The sequence below is a fragment of the Odocoileus virginianus genome, chromosome 26 (genome assembly GCF_023699985.2).
Source record: "Odocoileus virginianus isolate 20LAN1187 ecotype Illinois chromosome 26, Ovbor_1.2, whole genome shotgun sequence".
NCBI classification, from domain to species: domain Eukaryota; kingdom Metazoa; phylum Chordata; class Mammalia; order Artiodactyla; family Cervidae; genus Odocoileus; species Odocoileus virginianus.
Window position 1 is genome coordinate 35,854,016 of NC_069699.1, and position 15,847 is coordinate 35,869,862.

Sequence of the window (15,847 nt, forward strand, 5' to 3'; positions counted from 1 at the left end):
ACACAAATATTCATCACAGCATTATTAATGACAGAAAGTAGGAACAACTCGAATGTCCACCAAATGAGAAATGAATAAATACAACATGGTGTATCTACACTATGAAGCATTATTCAGGCATAAAAGCAACTCCATGTGTGTATTTTAACAACATCATGCTGAGGAGAAGTAGCCAGACACAAGGGCACATATAGTATGATTCCATTCATATGAAATACTCAGAATAGGCAAATATACCGAGAAAGAAAGTAGGTGTGGTTTTTAGGGACTTGGGAGCAGGAGGAATTAGGAGTGACTGCTCATGCATAAGGGGTTTCATGTTGGGGTGATTAAAATATTCTAAAATTAGATAGTGGTGATGACTGTACAACTCTTTATACTAAAAACCACTGAAATTAAATTTAAAATCAAATTATCTTTAAAATGGATGAATTTTGTATGCTATATAAATTATATCTCACTAAGTAGTATTAAAAATCCATCTACAGTAATGTGTAACTTTAAATGCACTATTACATGAAATTGTATGTACTATGCTCATCATAGTATATGTTAACCATAAACATCTGTGCTCCTGCCCTTAATATTGAAGTGTGTATTTTCGACCAGTGAGTCAAGTCTTGGTGTCTGTGAAAAGTGGCCTTCCAGTCACAGAAGTGGCCTGTCCTCCTAGCATCCTTGAGGCTCTGGAAGAACTCTTATTTAAATTTGCTCCTGAACTTCCAGGGTACTCATGGCCCTGGAAATGTTTTAGACAGGACTAAACACATAGGCCAGAAGGACTGGAATAAACCAGTTACCTAATCTTTGAAAGACTGCTCTGAAATTCAACTTCCTCGATTCAGCTGTCAGTATTTCCATTTGCATTAAAAGGCTTGGCTCCCACTGGTTAAGAACAATGTTAGGATAACTACATGACATTAAAGTTTGGTTCCCAACACTGGATACGAAATCACTTCATGTAAAAACAGTAAAGCTCAGAACATTTTCTTCGATCGCCTGATTATGACAGCAGAGATCTGACAGCTTCATGAAACACTAAGGGGGCAGAGGATGTCCCCACTTCTTACACATTGTTGAAGAAGACAGGCCAATGCGAGGTAAACTTGCAAGTGTACTGAGCCAGCAGGAAGATTTCATTTCCTTGCAGTTGAAGATAGTTTAAACTTTATTACTCACATGCTAAAATATTGATGTATCTGTTTTTGTGCTTGTTATCTGGATGGTTGGAATGTTCTGCAGTGATATTCATATCAGCCGTGCAGCGCTGGACTTCCTAGAGAAGGAAATAAACAGGGAGATTACCAAGAGTTTTAGACATGCTTTTAGATGCTGAACAACAGCTGAAAGAAAGAATCTATAGACACCCAAAAGCCCAGAGCCTTTACTCACTCCCCAGTCACTGGCCACTATCACCTCCCCAAACTCAACTTCAGAAATGAATACTAACATATTCATAACAGATGTATGAAGGATGAAAACAAAATAAAAGGATTCCATTCTTTACTAATTCATCAACCACTCATTTTGCTTCAGATCTGACGTAGGCATGGGGATTACAGAAAGTGTCTCTTTTTGAATATGCTGCAGTCAAATGGGTCAGAAAAACATATAAAAGCATGATGACAGTCAAATGTGATTAGTAGAAGAGAGGCCTGAAGAAATGGATAGGAACACAGAGGAAGGTTTAGGTGGGAGATAATTCACCTGGGTCTTAAAAAGATAAACAGAAATATTCCAGACAAAAGAATAATCTCCAACATGATTTGCAATATGCTTATATTATGGTCAGCACAGCCTTGTTTTATAACAGACTACAAAGTGACTATCCTCAGCCCTGAAAAGACAGTGTGTGTGTGTGTGTGCGCGCGCTAAGTCGCCTCAGTCGTATCTGACTCTTTGTGACCCCGTGGATTGTAGCCCACCAGGCTCCTCTGTCTGTGGGGTTCTCCACGCCAAGAATACTGGAAAGCGTAGCCATGCTCTCCTCCAGGGAATCTTTCTGACCCATGGATTGAACCCGTGTCTCTTATGTCTCCTGCACTGGCAAGCAGGTTCTTTATCACCAGTGATACCCGGGAAGCCCTAAAATGACACTAATAGAACCTAAAAACTGTCATATCTGACTTAACCACATATGGCTCTGATGCACTAATTTTTTTTCCATTTATTTTTATTAGTTGGAGGCTAATTAGTCTACAATATTGTAGTGGTTTCTGCCATACATTGACATGAATCAGTCATGGATTTACATGTGTTCCCCATCCCGATCCCCCCTCCCACCTCCTTCTCCACCCGATCCCTCTGGGTCTTCCCAGTGCACCAGCCGTGAGCACTTGTCTCATGCATCCAACCTGGGCTGGTGATCTGTTTCACCCTTGATAGTATACTTGTTTCAATGCTGTTCTCTCAGAACATCCCACCCTCGCCTTCTCCCATAGAGTCCAAAAGTCTGTTCTGTACATCTGTGTCTCTTTTTCTGTTTTCTGATGCACTGATTTTTAACTCTAATTTTATTTACATGATCCTTCTTTAGAAAAACAGTCATGGGAGAAGCAACTCTCTTCTATTACCTTTGCCATGGATAGAAACATTATCCATTAGCCTAATAAAAGATTGCTAAAAAACCCAAATTTTTCTACACCATATGCTTCAAATCCCAAGAAACCACTGGCGCTAACTAATAAAGGAAGTCATTTGCAGTGCACAGCTGCGACAAAGAGCAGGGCAAAGCGACATGAGGGGACCGGGAAAAACCTTTGACATGTGACAGATGTAACGGAGTTTACGAGTGTGCAGACTTTTCTTCACAAAGGAGCTGCACGGCAGGTAGGGATGATGCCCAGAGCACGTTCACCACGCAAGGGAAACCGATAAGGAACCGGCTGTCTTTTATATTCACAAAGTACGTACGAGGGGCGCACCATGATCGAAGAACGGAGGCAAAAAACAACAGGTCACTACGTATTCAACACCATATTCACAGACACCTGATTCCTGGAGGATGTACACTCAGGGTTTCAGAATCGGAGGCACTCCCGGTGGAAGGAAGAATGAGAAAGAACGAAAGGAAGAAAAAGAGGGGGCTTCCCAGGTGCTCTGCGGTAGAATCTGTCTGCAAGTACAGGAGACGTGGCTTTGATCCCTGGTCTGGGAGGACCCCACATGCCACGGAGCAACTAAGCCCGTGCACATAGTTCCCGGGCTCCAGAGCCCAGGAACCACACCAGGAGAGCCAGAGCACTGCAACCAAGAGCTGCCCTGGCTCCCCGCAACCACAGAAGAGCCCGTGCGGCAGGGAAGACCCAGCACGGCCAAAAGTAAATACACAAAATCATACATTAAAAAAAGAGAGAGAGAAGGAAAGAGAGCGAGAAAGAAAAGCCACATCCATTAATTCATCTCTCTGGAGAAAGTGTGTTTTTCATGACAGTGCGTTATCTTTTTTTACTTTGACTAAATGTGATAAACTCTGATACCTGCTATTCTATCTAAAATGGTTTATAACCTACAGTTTGGCAAATGCTGGTTTAAAAGGCCTGAAGGCTGCCTTTGGCTGTTTTCTCTAAAACAGACATAAAATGTGAGCGTAATTTAATGAGTCTGCTGTTTTAACATCTCCAGGAACAGGAGCAATGCTAGCCACACTCAGAATATCTGCCATTCAGGACTGCCTTGAAAGCCCAAGGCGTACTCTTCTGAATAGTTTCGGGGGCAGAAAACCTTTGAAAATGGATTTGTATTCCGGAAGACATTAATTCAGCCTGTCCACAAATCTCTGAAATAAGCTGACATGCTTTGGTTCCTGGGTTCTGAAGGTCATACCTTTGGCATGTACCTCTTCTGGGCTGAGCTGTTCAGATATCTTGTGCTGAGATTTCAGCTTTGAGTACTTTAGTTGGAGATTCGCCTTATTGATATATTTTTTTTCCCCATTGTGTGACTCTGACCACACTCACTGGACTGAGGTGGGGCCTCTATTACAGTCTAATGCAATTGGCTGAGCCTGTGTGGGAGCAGCTGTCTGTACTGTTTAAAGCGTCCATTCAATATGGCCAATCAAAGTCTGCGCTATCTAAAACCCTTGGTCTGATCTGTCGCCTCTATTTCACTTTTCCAATTATGTGAATGACAGAAAACAAAGAATGGCCATAAATAATGCTAAATCTGATTTTATGAGAACCCAAGGGGTTGGCCTACGGCCTTCTGATTTTGTCTTGTGGATAATAATGTCATCTGTAATTCCTTGCAGTACCGCCTGGTTCATTCAGATGCTGATAATATCATCCGATCCTGGAGTGCTTTTTCTCCAGCTGAACTGGCATTTCCAAGTTAATGTGATTTTAATAGGTGTTAAGACCCTTTGAAGTGACACTGGCCAATAGAATGTGTACAGTACAGTTACTTAGTCAGTACCCAGATAAAAAGTTTAAGATTTAAGCTTGTTTGCACTTTACTGTCTCTACAACAGAGCTGGAATTCTCAAAATGAATACTATGTGAAATCACCAGGACACACCACCACCAGGAAGAGCCAACTGAAAAGAAGAGATGTGCAACAAAGCATAACTTAAAAAAATGAACCAAAAGGAAAAAAGGAAACTCCAAGTTGACAGATACAGAGTTCTTCGGAGGTGATATGGGCTACATCACCTCCTGCCTGGAGTTGTAGATGGAGGAGGCTGTCCAAAGGCACGTGCTGACCTCCTGTCCTCCCATTCAGAAGCTTAATTTAAGCAACAACAAAAAATAGCTGAAACAGATCTAGAAATCTTTCAGGTTACTCAGCTTCACAGTGAAGCAAGCTGAGAAGGAAATATCTTGGACCTGGTGACCAAGTGTTGGGCCGAGTGTGTCTGACAGCTGTAGTGTCTGAGCTCAGGCAGCCCCCATCTATGTTCAGGGGCCTGTCCTGCCCGAGCATAAGTCAGGCCCGCAGCGCGGTGCATGCTGAGTGTCGGACGCGGAGCTGGCCCTCACCAGGTACTGGTCACACCATCTTCCGGCCTCTCCTCCCCTCTGCTCAGGGGACCACTACTGCCATACTGGTTTTCTTCAAAGGCTGCTTACCTGTGTTTTTCTCTTGCTCAGACACCTCTTAGAGAGATTCCAAACCCCCAAGTCAGGGTTTCAGGGCCCCCACCTATGTACCTCCTCCTTCCCAACGCCAGCCAGTTTTAACTCGGTGCCCTTTGAACAGCCTGTACGACCTCCTGCTCTCTGCTTCATCGCAATTTTCCTTACTCAGGAAAGCCTGTGCTCCTCTTCACCCCCCTCTAAATCCGTATGTCTTTATCTCAAGTGTCTGCCTTACCCTCCAGAATATCAACCCATCTCTGAAGCAACTAGCCCAGGGTCTATTATCCTATAGCTGGTCTATAAAACAGAATTATTTTTTCCTGTACAACTTGACTAACACGTTTTTCCTCACTCTTCGTAAGAGCCTCAACTTAAAACCTCAACTTCATCACCTATGATTTCTCTCATGATAAGGGTTTACAAAGTTTTCCTTTGGGTCATACAAGACCCACACTGGCATTTTGTCACTGAAGCTCAGGAAACTGCCAGCCTGCAGGCAGCCTTCTTTCTGCAGTTTTCCGCCTCTGTCAGGAACTCCCTGGTATGTGTCATCAGCATCAAGGGAACTCTGCATCTTACATAAGGCGATTGCGGCCACTGGCCCCTTGGTGCCTGGGCTCGGGTGGACAAAGCTTTGTTCTCTTGATTTAAGAGGAGCAACTGGCCCAAATTCAGCTGAGCTGGAGTTAATTTTAACAGACTCGATTCCCCAAAGGGTCTTGTCAAGGAGGTATTGGACCTCTGGCCTCATCTCTGCACTCCACCTTTAAGCCTGTGATACTCCTGACCCCTGCCTATTAATTTTGCTGACCCACAGGGCCTTACAGCTCCCCTGATTTTGAAAGATTATATGCTAGCACCGAGCCTATGGAAGCCTCCTTGATTATGACCTGGGAGGCGGGGGAAGAGTGAGGCTGAAGTCAGCTGAGGTAGCCAAGGGAATAGTCACTGAACACTATCCTGACACCAGGATTGATGCTATTTCCAGGGACTGCAAAATCTGCTAGAGGTATAATGTCCCCAGCTTTTTAACAGCCTCCAAAATTTATCTGACAAGGACAAACAGCTTGCATTCAGCATCACCTCTAGACAAAGACTCAAAATTACCAGCGAATCATTTCTCATTCTCCTGTAAGCAGCAAAATTCTGAACATATGACAGGTATTCACCAATTTTTTTTTTTTCCATTTCCCTCCACTATCTGAAAACAAGATGGGGCAAATAATAGAACTTTTGCCGAAAAACCCAATCAAAATTCCTAGTAGCCTTTCTCCTCTGCTTTCCTGGCAGAACTTCATTCCTGGATTGGCACTTCTTTTGCTTTGCCCTCGTTCTGCATTAGCTGTGTTCACTTTGGTCTCCCCCAACCAGAATGAACTCTCTGAGGGAAGTTCTCTGTCCAGTCCATCTTTGTGCCTTATACCACATCCAAAGAATGGCAGGGACTCAGTAACTCTAGAATGACTGCCTTCAACGTCTTTTCACGGGCAAATTGGAAAAGACCCTGATGCTGGGAAAGATTGAGGGCAAGAGGAGAAGGGGACGACAGAGAATGAGATGGTTGGCTGGCATCATGGACTCAACAGACATGAGTCTGAGCAATCTCTGGGAGATAATGAAGGACAGGGAAGCCTGGTGTGCTGCAGTCCATGGGGGCACAGAGTCAGACATGACTGAGCAACTGAATAAAAACCTGGGCAATATTAACTGTTAAGTGGTTTTTTCCTATAATCTTAAGCTTCATTCTTGGACTAATTTCAGGCCTCTATTCCGAAGTTATGTAAGATTTTTGTACGTCAGATTCTCAGCCCTTTGGGAAGGCTCTAGACAATAAAGATCACGTACTGGGCTCCCAGTACTCTTAGCTGTGGGATGGGGTGGGGGGTAGGGTAGCTCCTTTAGTCTAACCTCCCTCTTCTACTTTTCTTGCCAAGGAATTTACTGGTCCGTCAGCTGCCATGATCAGTTTTAGACAGCCACTGATCATCTTGGTTAATTCTCCTCACTACAGGATACTACTTACTTAAATGAAGAGTCTGGATGGCTTTAGGCTTAAACATGTGGGTTTGAATCAGAAAGCTTTGGTCTTAGTGATCGGAAAATGGTCCTACTGCTGCCACTTCATTACTGAACTAACAAATGCCTCAGTCTTCCTCATCTGAAAAATGGGGACAAAACAGCTCACAGCTCATGGGAGTTATGTCTGAGGAATGAGTGAAATAATCTGAGCAATGGTGCCAAGCAGATACCGGCTGTAATTACTCCACATAAAAGGACCTGGAAATCTGGAGTTGAGGTTTCTACTCTCTTAACACAATGAGGGTTTTGTTTTATTCTTGTTGAATTACGCAAAATCTCTTGTCCTGACCTTATTATTAGTTTTTTACAGTCTATGACTATCTCTTGTCTATAAAATAGGCTTGGTAGGGGAATCTCTCGTGGTCCAGTGTTGATTGCTGAGCACTTGGGTTCAGTCCCTGGGCAGGAAACCGAGAGCAAGCTGCATGGTGCAGCCAAAAAAAATAACCAGCCTTGATAGTTTGTTAAAGATCCTATTACCGTTTTCCTTTTTAGCAGAGCTATGCAAAAGGAGCACTACTACTGTTTTAAAATACTTCAAATTTCTCCTAAATCAGAAGACCGACAGTATAGTAGTAGGCTTTTCTACTGTCTCATTTCCTTCTCTGCATGACTGTCTTACTATTTTTTTTGGAAGAAAGGATGTTCTTGCTAGGGTGAAGAGCCCTGACTCGAAACCTTTCAAACCAGCACGGCCTGTGAAATAACAGGCTAGAACAAAGCCACCCTTCTCCCAGCCCTCCCGTTCCAGTCCCAAACATACCAGGTGATAAGCTATAGACTTCAATATAGGTGACAAAAGCTACAGCCCCAGTAATTTTTTTTTTAGGGTAGAAATAGGGTGCAGATGCCCAGGATTTGTTAAGAGGCGTGATTTTGATGCAGTGAAGCCCATTTTAAGTCAGAGCCAGTTTACAGAGGTGTAGCTGATTATTTTGAATAATTAAATGGTGTCAAAACCAGCTGTGATGAATAGCACTGGGGTCTCAAATCATAAATAATTGAGAAACTGGAGCTGCATTTGATCATCCTGATCAAATTCTCGTCTCGAGAGGATGAATGTTTGTCCGGAATACCATCAACATTGTTAAATGCCTCAATATTCTTGCTCAGTCATCCAGCCAGCAGTCAATTGAACTAAATCACTCGAACACCTCACACATGTGCTGTCCTCATGAATGCAGAATGTCCGACTTCACACCATGTGCTCTGTACTTGGACAGGCACCTTTTTTTGGGTCAGCATCTAATAGCCGCATTAAGCACTTGACATGTGGTTTTTTTTTTTTTTTTTGCTTTTTCCAGGAAACATATGACTCTGCAGAATATATCAGAAGGGTCCTTCTTTCTACCACCTTTGCTCTGCTTCTGCTCCAGAAATAAACAAAGAACCAAAAAGCTAGGAGAGGGATTTCATTTAAAACAAGTTGTCAATATAATTGCCTTTAGGATGGCCTTCAGGGACTCCAAAATTTGCATAGAAACAGGGCTTCTGGTCTTCTTTTTTCTCTCTCCTTCTCTGTGCGAAAATAATTGAGCCTCCCAGCCGTATGGCTCCTAGGTGATCTCCAAGGGCTTCCCTTCCATTATTGCAAGTGAGCCCCTGGACCAATTTTGTGAAAAGAGGTGGGCAGGTTAGCACCCTCGGCGTCATTTCCATTTTAAAGGAGAAATGAGACAGAAAGGAACTGACTTACCCACAAAGCTAGAAGACAGCTGAGCTGCCACGAAAACTTGGCCCCCTCAGCGCCACTCAGGCTGCCAGAGATGTGGCTCAGTGAAGCGCCTCAGTGAAGAAAAGGGCAGTCTGTTTAATAGCTCCCCATTGACACCCTGTCACTGCCGAGCTGGCACGGGACCCGGAGCTGGCAGGGCGGTGCGCGCTGCTCTCTACCTTGTTTCCTACACGCCGGCTCTCAAAATCAGGAGGCTGTGCTCACCCGTGTCTCCTCTCCACGGCTTAATAATCGCGAGAACAAGAACAATCCACTTTTGCACGGGCTTAACTGTTAACCTAGCACTCTCCGGTATGTTCATCATTCGTTTCTGCCAACAGGTTGGGGTAGGAGGTGATGTCACTGCCATTTTCAAACATGAAGGGCGGGGGATGGGGGAGGCTTCTGGGGTGGCTCAGTGGTGAAGAACCCGCCTGCCAGTGCAGGAGACACGGGTTCGATGCCTGGTCCGGGAAGATCCCATGTGCCATGAAATAGCTAAAGCCCGTGTGCCACAACTACTGAGCCTGTGCTTTAGAGGCTGGGAGCCGCGACTACTGAAGCCTGCACGCCCTAGAGCCTGTGCTCTGCAAGGAGAGAAGTTGTCACAATGAGCAGCTGGCCTATCTCAACTAGAAAGTGACCCCTGCTCTCCATAGCCAGAGAAAGCCTGTGATGCTACAAAGACCCAGCACAGCCAAATAAATAAATAAAATCACACAGAAATGAGGAAACTGGGGCTCAGAGGTGAAATGACTGACTCCAGAATGATAAAGATGACTACTGGCGGAGCCGGCCTCTGACTCCTCAGACTGACAGCCCGCGCTCTCCCCTACAGCGTGTGCCCCCAGAACGGATGTGGAGTCAGGAGCCTGTCCTCTGCCCGACGACCGCTGTCCCAGGGAGAATGCAGGACAGAGTCCGAGTCTGCCTCTGTCCTGCCGCTGAGCCTGTTTTCTCACAGAAGTGCGCGCTCACGAAGCGTGCAACCAGCCCTCCTCCACCTCACTTGCACTGGGAAAGGAAGGCCCGCGAGAACTCTCAGTGTAAGGAAGAGAGAGCCAGTCCCCACTTCCCTCGGTGACTGCTTTTGTGATGCTCGAGATACATTCATTTTAAGTTTACAGACACATCCCTGTAAAAGAAGAGTTAGCTTTCTGGAAAGTCCGGTTTTGAAACATACCTCAAAATCCTCGGAGAAGCCATGCTGGTTATTAGAATAGAGCTCACCAATGTGTTTAACAAACTGTTTGACAGGAATGGCTTCCATGTCATCTGTGGGAATAAAATAATATTCAGAGTCACATAGAGTCCTTTCAGAAACAAATGACACCGATAAGGGAATTCCTGAAGACAGGTATTTGATTTCTGCAAAGAGTGATATAATTATATCACCTAAAATAGACGTCTTCCAGAAAAATGCCTTCTCTGGATTTACTTGGCATTGGGGTCTCATTATGATTTTTGAATGCCTAAAAGCTAAGTATGGTTTTAAAAATGGTCTGTAAAGAATTACCTTTAGTTTTCATATTCAAGGCAATTTACGTACTTAAATCACCACATCATACTTTTAACTAAAACTGAATTTACCAAGTGTACTTGTTTGTTAAGAAATGTTATCACGACCTAGGTTTTTCAAGAATTTGCTATTCAGTGGGGTCCAGACTGCAGCTGGAACAACTCAGTTCTGTTTCTGATCTTTGAAGTCTACTGCAGTCTTTATACACAATCACAGTCAGTCACAGACAGGTGCCATTGTACCAGCCGGCGTTGGGTACACTGCCATCTACGTTTACGTGTTCACAATTTTCGTGCGAGACAGCTGTGTCTACACAATGCCAAACAACCAGTTTGATGGAATTAACTGGATTTTCTTTTGGTGTTGACAGAACTAGGTACAAATTCGGGAAGACTCCACATTCTAATTTATTTGTAATGCTGTCACTTCAAAAGGACGTTTTCAGTTTGTGAGCCTCATGAGTGTTTTACACCGATTTACCCAGTTCCACTCTGCACCTTGAGGACGGACGGAAAACAACCACACCCCACTCACTGGAGCTGCCCGACAATCCCCCTCCTCTCCTTCCCTCGCCCCTCCCCCGCAAATATTTCCTTTTAAAAATACTCTGCTGAATTTGAGATAAACAACAGACATGACATTTACTTTATTCAGAGTGAAAGATCTTTGGCAAACGCACAAACATCTAAACTGCCACAGATGCTTTTCTTAGCAAAGGGTATGAAGATCTGTATGTGTAAATGAGGTCCTACTTTGGCAAGAATGTTATAGATCCAGGCTTGACAATCTGATTTCTCTTCATCTGGTGACAGTTAACATTGACTATGTCATTCCTTCTCGACTTTCTTTCGAGAGAGCAAAGCTCTAAGGGTGGCTTTTTGCATCTATTGACATTTTCAAACTTGAATCATTCCTAAGAGGAAAAGAAGCGTCTCTCATATACTTTGTTTAAGGAAGGTGACTTATAAACGTTCATAATCCAAACTCCTTAGTGCAGAAATGTGACTTATCAAATAGGGGGTGCCTTGCAAGTACCAATTCTTTCTGTGTGAACCATTAAAGACCTAATCATTTTAACAGGCCTCCTTATGAAAAAAAAATTGCCAAGTTATTTACAAATATTTCAGGATTGAAGATGTTCATGAATATGCAATCATTTTGCACGCCCAAGAAATCTATAGCGCCCATAATGATGTAACCGGCATTAACAAAGTGAGCTGAGCCAAAATGTTTCCCCGGAATATTTAGCAGAATGCACAGTTCAAGAAAAATTTCCCAAATTATCTGATCACTTCACTTAAAATGTTTAGAAGTAAGCAAATTCTATAATAAAGATCAAGTGGCAAAGAAAAGATCTTAAGTTGAGAAAAGAACTAATGTGTACAAAACGAGTGTGTCTAAGAGGTTAACCCAAGAATAAACTCATCTTTGAACAAGAGGCGACATAAATAAGATGGGACACAACCTGGCCCCACAAACACTCCAGCCTACAGACTGCAAGCAACACTTTTCTCCTATTTATTTTGAAATGAAAGACATTTCATGAAAGACACTGTTTCCTAAACTGGAGTGACATGGTAAATAATTTAATAGGTTGCATGCCTGAGTCCCTTTGGGCCGACCTGAAGCTATCACAAAACTGTTAATCGGCTATGTGCACTTGTGCTCAAGTCACTTCGGTCGGGTCTGGCTCTTTGGGACCCCATGGACTGTAACCCAGAAGGCTCCTCCATCCATGGGATTTTCCAGGCAAGAATACTGGAGTGGGTTGCCATTTCCTTCTCCAGGGCATCTTCCCGCCCAGGGATAGAACCTGCGTCTCCTGCACTGTAGGTGAATTCTTTACCTATACCCCAGTACAAAATAAGTTTAAAAAAAATAGTGTAATATGTTGAGGGCAACATTTATTCTGTAATGATAGTTTAGAACTGGAAACCCCCAATAAACTTCAGGTGCCATAATTAAGTACATGGACTCCCAGGTAGCATTAGTGGTAAAGAACCCTCCTGCCAATGCAGAAGATATCAAGAGATGTGGGTTCCAAATCTGGGTCAGAAAGATTCCCTGGAGGAGGGCATGGCAATCCACTCCAGTATTCTTGCCTGGAGAATCCCATGGACAGATAAGCCTGGCAGGCTACAGTCCATGGGGTCACAAAGAATCAGACACAACTGAAGCGACTTAGCAGGCATGCATGCCATGATTAAGTACATGGACTCTAGTTCAAAATAAGACTCCAGTTCGGCTTCAGAGTTATTTTACTCCAAGGTACATACCACAGTGTTTTAAAGGGCAGAGTCCTGCTCAAGTCACTAAAAAAAGAAAAAAAAAAATCACTTTAAGGTTAACAATTTATTCTTTTTTCCTACAAAATGCTCAACTATACTATCTAAGCTAACACTAGACATGCCTATAAATCAGTCGGTCCACTCCTCCCATGGTTAGAAGCAGCAAAACCCAGCAGAGCTCAGTTCGAGAACTGCATGTGGAAATACACGACGCATTATGTGTGAGAGCACATCTGGTTCTTTATCCAAAGAAGTCTAATCACAATCCTCTAGGTTTCCAAGCACCACCAGTAACATCACAAACTACCAAACAACCAAACAGAAAGATACAAACACACACATAAACACGCGTGGTACAGTGACCACCCAGATAACACATTTTTGTCTTTCAGTCAAGATAAATGAAACTGAAGGGTCGTAAATCTTTTTTCCTTCGATATTAAGATAAATATAAGGCTGAAGCTAATTAGAAGTCCTAATAGTTTTCCTCTTACACTGGTCTTCTATTAAATTTCTCTCAACATGAGCCAGATAATTATAAAATTACTCTAACTAGCCAGAAGGCCAAGCAATTAGGACAGCATCGTAGACCTGATCTGCTCAGTTTAGATCTGCAGAGAGCCTGTTACAAGAAGATACCCATCTGTGAGATGTTATTTCCACCTATACAGCCGAGTTCCATTAACAAATGTCCCAACTATCAGCAGCACTAACTCTGGACCAGGCATCTTCTGTGCCCTTTATATGCATTAACATGTACTCATTCCTCCCAGCAGCCCTAAGAGATAGGCACTGTTTTCATACTCATCTTAAGAGCTGAAAACACAAGCTTGGAAAGATGAACTGAAGCCTGGCGTGTGGCGGTGGCAGCTGGGTGCAGAGCCAAGGCAAAGAGTGCTTCTGGTGGGAGAGAGCGGCTGTTGTCTAGGTCACAATGAAGGGGAACCACTGGAAGAGGTGTTTACTGGGCCCCTAGGACTCAGCCAGGTATTAGCGAGATGGTGTCTGCTCAAGGGCAACATGTGTTTAGTGAACAGAAGAAAGTGAGAGCAAGAACCACGGGAAGTGCCAAGGTGAAGACTGCCAGTGTCTGAAAACGGGTGGGTTTGACAACTTGGTGACTGGGGAGAAACATAAAGAACAGGAAAAGAGCTGGAATCAAAATGAAGATGTCTTGGGACTTCCTTGGTGGTCCAGCGGCTAAGACTCGGCGTCCCCCAATGCAGGGGGTCCAGGTTCCATCCCTGGGCTAGTCAGGGAACTAGATCCCATATGCCACAGCTAAGAGTTTTCACATGTCACGATTGAAGATCTTATGTGCTGTAATTAAGACCTGGCACAGATAAATAAATAAAATGATTTAAACAAAAACAAAGATGGTTTCACTGACTACAGGTTAGACGTTGGGTTACTATGATACAGTGAAATGTCTAATGATAGAGTTGAAAGAAATGTGAAGGAAGCCCTTACTGATTGCCAGGGATTATGCCCAGCCTTTTGCATACACATATCTTCACCAGGACCAGGCACAGAGGATGCCATCATCTTCAATTTACACATAAGGAACCTGAGGCAAGTTGTCCAAAGCGACACCAGGGCTAAGCGGCAGAGCCGACATTCGAATCCTGGTGTATTAAGCCCAAAGCCTGTGCTCCCATGTGATGGGGCACACCACCTTCGTTCTCAGACCACGGGTGCAAGGAAAAGCAAGAAATTAGGCATAGTGTGTCAGTTAATCTGATAAAAGGTGACTACACAGTATCATTTTGTGCCAATATTTTTAAGTATAGACCTTTCAGATACCAAAGGTTTAAATAAGGCAAAAATGGGATAACTACTATCACCACTATATTACCCTATTACAAAATATTTGATACAGTCAGTTGAGGATAAGGAAAAGTGGGCTTGCTGGTCTTAAATAATATTATTTATACTTTTTCCCAAGATTTTAGCCTTTTGTGGTTGGAATTAAATTGAGCACATTAGAGGTCCTTCATTTTGGTCAGTCCACAACAAAACATCCTTATGTACCACTTCTGATGAAGCCTGAAAGTAGTTTCTGGTTCATACGCATCAAAAGCAGAGCACTGTAAGAGGCTGAACCTCTACTGAAAACAAAGTATGAAGGCGAGAGATTCCAAGAGGGAGAAAAGAGCTGGCTAATGTTTACCTCAAATGCAAATCTGCAAAAAATAGAGAGAAATGCATGTGCACATAAAGAAAAGCTGCTTTTACAAACTAAATGTCCACTGACAGATGAATGAAGAAGATAACGGTATATATACATACACATACACACAAGGGAATACTGCTTAGCCATAACAAAGAATAAAATTTTGTCATTTGCAGCAACATAGATGGACACAGAGACTGTCATACTGAGTGAAGTAAGTCAGAAAGAAAAAGACAAATACCATATGATATTACTTACACGTAGAATCTAAAATGTGATACAAATGAATTTATTTGTAAAATGGACACAAAGTCACAAGACATAGAAAACAAACATGCAGTTCCCAAAGGGGGAAGAGAATGGAGGAGGGATAAATTAGAAGTTTGGGACTGACATATATACACTACTATATATAGAAGGGATAAACAATAAGGTCCTACTATATATAGCACAGGGAACTATATGCAATATGTAATAAACTATAATGGAAAAGAACACGAAAATGAATACATATACATGGGTGTGTATATATAACTGCATCACTTTGTGAATCAACTATACTTCAATAAAAACAGAAAGAAAAAAAAGTTGCTTCTAAAATCTGTTGTTATATCTCTGTTGTGCTTGCGCGCTCAGACCCATTTCATTAGAGAGAACTCACCCATGCTAAATTTGCAGGCTCTTAGTATTAAGGAACGGCAGATAAACCAAAAGGAAAAACTCAGCAATTTTTCCTTTGAAATTCCAAAGAAAAAAAGTCAGCACTGCGGCGGTCCCTGGACGCCCACCACAGGGGGGCGCTGCAGAGGGTCTTGCCTAGCACAGAGCAGGGCGGGAGGGTCTTTAGCCTGCAACTCCGTGTAACTCTGTAGCTCTTATTCTCACCACGGCCAGAATGCCTCATGATCATCAGGTACCCAGAGCTAGTGTGTAAGTGGAAAAAGCAGAATCAGCAGGCCTGGTAATACAGGACCTTACCTCTCTGTGACTGCTGTT

The 15,847-nt window shown here is 43.2% G+C and overlaps 1 protein-coding gene across 5 annotated transcripts in view; it reads right to left on the reverse strand.

Annotated features, from left to right (window-relative positions):
- PTPRG (protein tyrosine phosphatase receptor type G) overlaps nt 1–15,847 on the reverse strand; it is a 751,060-nt gene that overhangs the window by 36,725 nt on the left and 698,488 nt on the right. For all 5 annotated transcript variants that reach the window (XM_070455761.1, XM_070455762.1, XM_070455760.1 and 2 more), the window contains 2 exons: nt 10,055–10,146; nt 1,180–1,276 (listed from right to left, as the gene is read on the reverse strand). In XM_070455761.1, the coding sequence (XP_070311862.1) occupies nt 1,180–1,276; nt 10,055–10,146 (189 nt within the window). The remainder of the gene's footprint in view (nt 1–1,179; nt 1,277–10,054; nt 10,147–15,847) is intronic.